General features: G+C 36.7%; 1 protein-coding gene across 4 annotated transcripts; it reads right to left on the reverse strand.

Moving 5' to 3' along the window:
- Positions 1 to 779: 779 nt before the first annotated feature.
- LOC103417115 (glutamate receptor 3.4-like) lies at positions 780 to 6,385 on the reverse strand. 4 transcript variants are annotated; one of them, XM_008355314.4, is made up of 7 exons: positions 5,693 to 6,385; positions 4,721 to 5,122; positions 2,721 to 4,057; positions 2,330 to 2,607; positions 2,223 to 2,254; positions 1,721 to 2,130; positions 780 to 1,517 (listed from the first exon to the last, which is right to left on the reverse strand). In XM_008355314.4, the coding sequence occupies exons 2-7, from the start codon at positions 5,034 to 5,036 to the stop codon at positions 1,050 to 1,052; spliced, it is 2,841 nt and encodes a 946-aa protein (XP_008353536.1). In that variant the 5' UTR covers positions 5,037 to 5,122; positions 5,693 to 6,385; the 3' UTR covers positions 780 to 1,049. The 4 variants fall into 4 exon arrangements, with proteins under 4 accessions (XP_008353536.1, XP_008353538.1, XP_008353537.1 ...); XM_008355316.4 differs by having other exon boundaries at positions 4,721 to 5,050; positions 5,693 to 6,218; XM_008355315.4 differs by having other exon boundaries at positions 5,200 to 5,714.
- Between the last annotated feature and the right edge of the window lie 2,672 nt (positions 6,386 to 9,057).

Here is a 9,057-nt window from a genome sequence, read left to right on the forward strand (position 1 = left end):
TGTTCCACATTCAATTGAAGTGTCGTTATCATGACTGATGGGAGACAATAAAACAAAATACAATTGATTGAAAACGAAAGTAAACTTGGATGGTATGGAACTGATTGCGGCAAGATTGAAGAGCTATTAAATAACACAATTATTCCTTCAAGTAAGTTTGAGGGAGACGCGAAACGCGAGTTAGACCAATTGTTGGATTTATCCAATATAAATCAACCTTTAAGTGGTCTACTACATGTAATAGGAATGTAATATTGGAGAATAATGTTAATTGTGATTTGATCTCTTAAAGATATCAATCCTATATAAGGTGTCTTATATTGAAAATATGATTGATGGAATCCTTAATTGAATATGATTATGATACTTGATTTAGAGGTTAATAAAGTAAGTTTAGGTTTCCTTTGTGGATGGAAACTCTAGCTTTTAGCCTATATAAAAACACCGGTCCCTATAAGCCCTAGAGCACACAACATAATGCTTCCCATAGAGTAGTTGTATTCGGCTAGAAGTTTATAGAAGATCTTGGTGTTGCCGTGCCCTACTGTTTTCATGTTCGACTTCCATGGCCGCCGTTGGAATCAGATCAGTCACTCCTTCGATTGTGTTTTAATTGTATAACCTAATAAGGCTAACACTAATTAGTCAACTTAACCTGCTCTCTTGCATTCGAGTTTGAATCCCCTCCCCTGCATTCGAGTTTGAATCCCTTCCCCGTACATTATAATTTACAGTAGAGTAAAACAGCGAAAGGTTTCAAGCCAAACATTCTATTCAGATATTCAAGGGAAAATTCATTTCACTTGGAAAAATGGAAAAATATTAGTCTACAATTTCTGGAACTCTGTCCTTCAGATAAAATAAGGAGTACGAGCATTCTTGTTTTACGATGCAAAATGGTCTAAAGCTAGCAAACATTTTCTCACAATTTTTCTTCTCTTTCTATATACCATGTAAAGTTATTCTATATACCTAGCTTGTGGCACAAGCATTGAATATAATTAGTATAAATTTGGATTACCATCTGACGCCGGGGGAGCATTGCAAAATCAACCAGCCGAAAGCGAACGGGGCCGCCGGTCAGTGCTCGGGCTAGCTTCGTCCTTACTATCACTAGTCTTTCGCTTAAGCATGTGCTTGATCTCAGTTTCTTTCCTATCTACAAAATCAATAAGATCCTTGAAACTAGTTGACCGGAGTGAGCGTCTAGATCTCGTGTTTGGAGGTCCAATCTCCTCAACGTCCGCTTCCACAGGCTCTGGGGTAAATCTGCGGTATTGAAGAAGGATTCTGCAGAAGAAAACCGTAAGAGCAAGGAAGCATGCAATGCCGCAGATAAGAAACAGGCCCCAAAAGCTTGTTAGAGATAGCCGGTCGTCTTCATCGTCATTGAGTTGAATAGAGCACTCGTTATGCGTAAGCCACTTATTATGTATCTTTTGGAGATCACCATTCTCTGAAAGTTGAAGAATTGCGGTCGACAAGTCGACAGCAAGAGGAGAATCCCTTTGGAAGGCCTGAGACAAGGAAACTAAATATGAGAATAAAACAATATAGTGGCCGTCTTGTGAATTCCTAACTGAATTTGTAACGATAACGTTATTTGTTCTTGTTTAAGGCATCCATAAGAAAGATAATCAAGGCAGTGTAGTTTAAGATCAGCATTTCATGGTCAGGATTTTTATTTCTCAAGCTAAATGTATTAATATTTAATACTTACGAATCCCCATCCGCTTTTGGTAAACTCCTGCCCTACAGTCCTGAATGCGCATTTGGTGCTGGACATAAACAACTCAATGTAAGGAAGCTCATCAACGATGGCAGCTACCCCACCACGTCTTGGTCCATCCGTAAGGGCTTTAATATAGGCTTCCATGTCTTTCAACTTAACGAGTCTAGATTCTGCTATGTTTAGCTCATCAACCAAATACTTCCAAATGAAGGACCCGTCTTGAACTCCGATTGGATCATTACTTGATACCAAGCTATTAATCCCTTCAATCCGTGATGTCAGCTGCTGCACCGTGAGAATTGAAGTCAAACTAGCCGTGTAGCTGGAATTGATAATTAACACTACAAACAACCATATAACCAGCACCAGCCGTCCCAGGGTGCTCACAGTGTTCTCTCCTGCACCAAGTGCAAGTCACAAAGGATGTTAGAAGTTAATCTTACATGTTGAATTCATGAGATAAAAGGAAGATTAAGCATGAAGTACGTACTATGTGAGAAAAACATTGTGGAGAAACTAAACCTGCAAAGCAAAAGCGGTATCAGTAAAAGTACTCGTATAGGCACTCACCAACGGCCATAATGATGTAAGACATACCAAAAAATGGTTATGAGCTGTTGCCTTGGTGGACCACGGAACTCGTGATTCATCCGGTGCTCAAGAATCCAAACAACAGCTCCCACAAAAAGGAAGAAGGCGCCGGTGACCATCCACATCTGATATGTAAATGGCTTGAGGAAAGCCCAAGGTTTTGATTTTGCCTGTTTGACAGGAACAACTACAACAAGTCCCGATTCCATGTAAGGCTGTGTAAAATCAACAATTCTTGTCCTATTAGTAGTAATTGTAACATCTCCAACAGCTGCATCAAAGTTCTGAAGAAAAAAAAGGAAAGGAGCAAATCAAAGTTCTGATTAGACAAACCATATATATAGGTGATTCTGTTCACCTCTGATCAAAATGCTAAAATTTAAACCTAGATACTCACATTTTGCGCAACCTGGAATACAAGATCGCTGTACTCAGGATTCCTCTTACCATTTCCATACAACACATACGTCCTTGGCACAGCATATGGCAACAAGTTTACAGCAGCTTCAAAGACATCAATACAGTATCCTCTGACACCTGGAGGGCTGTTGTCTTTAGCCACAAAATCTTGGTAACTTACCCGATAAGGCACTGCAATTCGAAGTGGCCTGCCATTGTTGGGAAATACCCATCCACGAGGTGTAGCTGTAACTTCACCAGGCCATATAACGCTATAAAGTTGAGCAGTGTTATTCTTATTGAATGGCTTCTTATATAAGATCTCAGGAGCAATGACTGAGAGACCAGTAGAATTTGACCAATAGCCAATTCTACGGGAACCAGTTCCTCCAATATTCAGAATGTCGTATGCTGGACGAACTAGATATTTTTCCTGATCAAACTCAATCTGACCACTTATACCTGTGAAGTTCGTCTTAAGAATCGTCTGTAGATATTTTTGGCCTCCATCAAAAATACGGAGTGATGTTAAGTGCAGTGTGCTTCTATTTGTGTCTTTCAACCTTGGGTCATCAGAGAAAGATACATTCCCACCTTCGTTGAAAAAATCATCAAGCGCACGGGCAGCTAACCAAACAGAGTCATATGCATAGAGCGCATAAGAATTGAAGCTTGGACTACCTTCATGTTTCAGCTTGCTCCATCTAGACATAAAGCGCTTTTTGAGATCGGTATCTGGGGTATGATGACGAAGAGCAACAACCCCTTGCAAGAGATTCATTGTGTCCGGGCCAGGGGGATTTAGAGAATCTAAATGAGAAGGAAGCCAATCGGTTGCAATCCAAACATAGCCACCGGTCATCATTCCAAGTGCCTTGGCAAGGGAAAAAATTGTTAAACCAGAGTCAGGATTAACATGAACAATATAAACGCGAGATTCCATGAGGTTCACTCCCACCAACAATTCATTGATATCACTTTTGGGGGCTCCAGGAGAGAAGGCAGCCTTGTATGAGATCTTGGAACGCTTCTTCGCCAAGGCATCGCCTAGTATAGAAATCCCATTCCTGCCATAATCATCGTCTACAAAGATTGCAATTACTTCTCTCCATCCAAAATACTCAACTAAATCAGCAACTGCATACATTTGGAAATAGTCACTCTGTGTGGTTCGGACAAAATATGGGTACTGGAGAGCAGCAAGCGAGGGGTCTGTTGCTCCAAATGATAGAAGTGGTACATGGAGCTCATTAACAACATGGGATATGACATGAGCTATTCCGGAGGATTGTGGGCCAATTGCAGCAACCACATCGTTTTCAATCAGCTGCAGAGCTGCAACGAAAAAGACATCACTCTAGTTTTTAGTTTTAAGACGGAATTCCACACCATGAACCCGCTGATTATCAAAGTCCTACTCGATATATTTAGTTTCAGTCTGCACAAGGACATAGTAATGCCAATAAAATTCGAACTATAGCGCTCAACCAGGAAGAATCATACAAAACGAACCATTTACAGATCATAATGCAAATGCGTAAAAACAAGGACTAGTATTTGAAGACCCTGATCATCTAGCATTCTAAGCAATAATGGCACAGACTACAGAACAAGAGCTTTGAGCGGGAAAAAAAAATCAGAACACCACTAAGGAACAAAATGTGCAAACAAGAACTAAGAGACTCGAGATACCCTATCAACATTACAAGCTACAGCAACTCTGATGAAACTTATGGAAGTAGGCTTTTCGATTTTTTAAAAGACACCAATACCAGAATTCTGAACTTTCAAAAGGCAACAAAACAGAAATACTCAACATTATGATAGCAACTAATTTGATAAATGAAATCAGTAGCAGCTTGCTCTGAAAGCTGGTTTGTTATTTAGTAGCAGCTTGTTTTTCTACTCCCCAATATTAAAGGAAACAGCAACTTAGTAGACTATAAAAGAAGCAGGTTGTAGTTCCATACGTGCTCTAGAATTGAGTTTCAGGAATACCTTCAACAGTTCCAAGAAATCCGCTGCAATTCGTATCATGGAAAATAACGTTCAATTTAGTCCCGTGAAGAACACTCTGATCAGAATTGACATCCTCGATTGCAGCTAAAATCGCTGGCTTGGCCGCCTTCCCAATAACTGAATTGAAAGTAAACAGCGCCCCAATATTCAGAGTACTCGGCCTTGCAGACGAACGGGTGGCATTTTCAGTCCCAGCCATCACTTCCATGGATACCCACATGCAAAAGACCAATGCCAGCAGTGTTCTTGTCTTGCATACATGGCTAGGCCTCCAGTTCATCAGCAAGATCTCCATGCCTACAGAAATCTCTGCAACAAGCCGGTCGAAAACTTGTCAAGTCTTCAGGTTGGACTAGGCATTTAATCAAACATAACAAAGACCTGTAAAGAAGCAGATTGAAGATTAACATCACGGGTTCCAAGATTCTCAGAAGATAATCCAGATTAAAAAAATTTACCTTGAACATCAAGATTCTGCAGCAAAAACCCAATTAAAATTCCACTTCAATATTGTCTTATAACACCTTGGATTCTTGAAATTGATACCCAAATGGGTACCAGATGAACAAGCCTGAACATGGGTTTTACTCAAAAACTTCTACTAAAAAAAAAGTAATAAAAAACCACTTAAAATCTTTTTGAATAATGGCTTAGACCACCTGGATTTTGAAAATTAATACCCAAATGAGAACCAGAAGAACAATTTTTAAAATGGGTTTTACCCAAAAACTCCAGTTTTGTACGGCTAATCGGTGTACTAAACTACCATCATGACCAAATCAAGCCTGGAATCTCAATTCCACCAAATGTTTTATATGAAAAAGTTGGTGAAGCAAACCACATGCAGCACATAAAAGTACAAATAAACTTAAAATAAAACAAAAGGAGCATTAAACAGTAAGATTTTCCAGAAGAAGTTGAGTGGAAGAAGATAGCATTTTTAGTTATTACCTGAGTGAAGAGCCAAAGTTGGAAAAAGCTTTTAGCTTTCAACAGTTTATATAGCGTAGATATGCAGCTGCCTATGCTGTTTCTCTCAAGTCCCCAAACTTCTGTCTTCCAACAACAGTCTTCCAAGCACAAGTAAAGAATCAGCTTCTGCTTTTCATTTTTGGGATATTTGCTTTCTTTTACATCAATATTGTTATTATTTTTAATTGTAACAGGTGGGTTTTGTTGTTTTGTATGATGATCAAAGTGGAATATAATTAAGCTACCAAAAAGCTCTATCATTCATTAAGATGATACACAATGTAAATTGTGTTTTCAATACTCATAATGCTTCTGTATTTATAATAAAAATTAGAAAAAAGGAAGAAAAGAAATAAAGAAAACATGGTTTTCTAATCCAAGTTTTAGTAATACATTTTTTTACATCAAAGGGCAGAGAGAGAGAGAGAGAGAAATTTAAATATTCGACGCAATGAGTTGAAGAAAAATGTATTAACCACCAGTACAATCCAACACATATAAAAACATATTGCATTGTATAAAATGTGCCATATATATGTGATACATGCGTGAATTATGTATGCTTGTGTAAGTTTGAGACTGTAAGCATAAATAAATATTTGACCAAATTAAAAAAAATGGATTTGTGGTAGACAAGTATGTCTTATCACTTTCAAAACCCACTGTAAGTCTAATTATTCCAACAAGGAAGCAAAATCCCACTATAATATATATTTATTTCAGTTTCACATTGGGATGGAATCTTAGAGAAGAGATTAGAGCCTACCATGGAGTATGGCATTTCACTATTTTGCCACAACCTGTTCCTAATCAATGAGATTTTGCATCGAATGTCAAATTTTCAATAGGATGATGAGAAAAGAAGAATAGGTGCTAATGGTGACATTTCAAGAACAGTTCCAAGTCCTGATGTTGACTAAAAAAAAGACGAGAAAAGAAAAGCTAGAGTCAAACTTTAATTACTGACGAGAAAAGAATATGTAAAGTGTATTAAGATAATTTTTAAATGAAAAAACAAATATGAAATGTATTAAATATGTAAGGTTTATTCAACAATTTATGAGATGTTAATATAATAAACCTTTTTATTTTAGCTTTCTTAGTGATAATTAATACCATAAACATCTATGTCATGGGGGGCAATTAATAATTTAATACTGCCAATTTAATGTTGTATGGCGGCCCAGCAAAAGCACAGATGGAAAATGAAAGAGATTGGGTATGGGGTCCAAAATGAAGCTGTCAAATTCCGTGACAACAGTTCACACAGCCACGTTCATACTTATTTTTCATGATGGTGAAGTACCTCTTTCAAAATTGGGGCGGATTATGTGCCCTTTGTTTTGGATATAGACGCTCAGTTCTGATACATGTGACTGTTGAATTTGATTTAGCTGCTTAAATTGAGTCATTGATGACCATTAAATCAAATCAAACGATCAAGTTTGTATATCGGATGTCTAAAATTTAAACCATGTACTCTGTATAGGCTATTTGATCATAACCTTAGCCATGTCCCATAATGTAATGCTTCAAATTAAAGAAATGTATTGTCTCAAAATGTAATGCCTCTCATCCTCAATTTTTAACATGTGGTTGGCTCTGCCTTGATGAATACTTAAAGAGGTGTGCTATTCACACACCTTATTTTACTTTTCACACACCCTTTGATTATTTATGTTCGTTGATCTTCTTTAATTCATCCGATCCGACGATCGAAAATTAAAAATATGTGTGAGAAGTAAAATGAGGTGGGTTGATATCACACCCCTACTCAAATTGTTGGTTGTTGAGAAAGAGGAAAATAGAAATAGCAATTCAAGGCATGCCATTTTGTGCTTTCAATTATTGGGGGAGCCATTGTCCATACCAATTGCCATTAAAATAAGAATCTTGTCATTTCCATGGAATTTGGTAAACTTAATTATTGTCCTTCATTCGCATGGGAAGTAGGACCTCTAATTTGGCATGAATATTAACGTGCTTATTTTTAATTAATGATATATCATTTAGTTTGTAAATTTTGTTTACAAATTTAATCTACCTAGGATTATTCTTATAAAACATATTAAAGGGTTGCTAGATGAAGGTATTAACAATGGAGGGGATTCATAATTTGGTGTAAGGGAATGAGCACATTACTTTATCTAAATGACGTAGTTACATGGGATTAGGATTCAAAACTTGATGCAAGAGGGTGGATGCATTATATGTCATTGGTCTAGTTTTGTCTTGAGAATGAATCGCATATTAATGGGAGGAAAAACTTTGTGTAGGCTTATAAGTAAGTTGAGCTACTCTCTATATTACCAATTGGTTTTATGATGAAACCTTAAATTTCTTCATGATATCCGAACAGGTTGTTCCGTGTGTGAAGCCCAAATGACCACACGTGTTTTACGCCTTCTTTTATTTTTATATGTCTACATGTTAGACTTGAAAATTTACGACTTGATGCAGCCATCTTCGCTAATTAGTAAATTAGATTCTTTTATACAATGACAGCACATAGAATATTGAATAGAAACAAAAAATATCTCAGTTACACCTTAATAAAATTAAAAAAAATAATAATTGGACCATGAGTTTATATAATATATATAACACCGAACAAAAGAATCTCATAATACGTAACTAGATTAAAATCCAACGATAAATTATTACAATTTTTTTGAACCATGAGCTTGAGGAGAACTATGTATACACACACAGAGTTGTCAAATTTTAAGAGCCTGGTTAAAAATGAATTATGACAAAACCTTAATCAAAGCATGATTAATTAAGGTGAATAATCAGTCTTGTTTCCAGACAATCTTCCAACAAAAAGAAGCCAAAGTGTAGCACATGTTCCTTTTACAAAATACTTATCTTAATTTTTGGGTTTTTGTTCACACAACACTTTGGTCACATTTTCTGTGGATTTGGATGGGGGTTGGCTGCACATTTGTCACCTCAACTGGAACAAAAGTACAAAATATCTCACACTAATCCAAGCAATTCCTGTTCCTTTCTCCACAAGGGAGAATAACATCACCTCAAATTACCCACCTCTTTCATTGCTTTAATAATTCACGCGTGGTTTATCAAATCAGAATGTTGAATAACTTTTTAAAGGTGTAAGTAAGGGAGGCTTGGCTGCCCTTCTGTTTAGGTGTCATTCACATTCTTTTTTATTGTGATCACGATTAAATCATGTTAATATTTTATATTTTTATTATTTTTGATCTTATTATTCTTATAAAAAAAATTAATATAAAATATTAACATGACTTAACCATGACTGTACAAAATAGAAAGAGATGAAAATAACATACAAACAAGAGAGCAGACAATCTGCCTCTATA

This window comes from Malus domestica, chromosome 17, assembly GCF_042453785.1.
Source record: "Malus domestica chromosome 17, GDT2T_hap1".
NCBI lineage: Eukaryota > Viridiplantae > Streptophyta > Magnoliopsida > Rosales > Rosaceae > Malus > Malus domestica.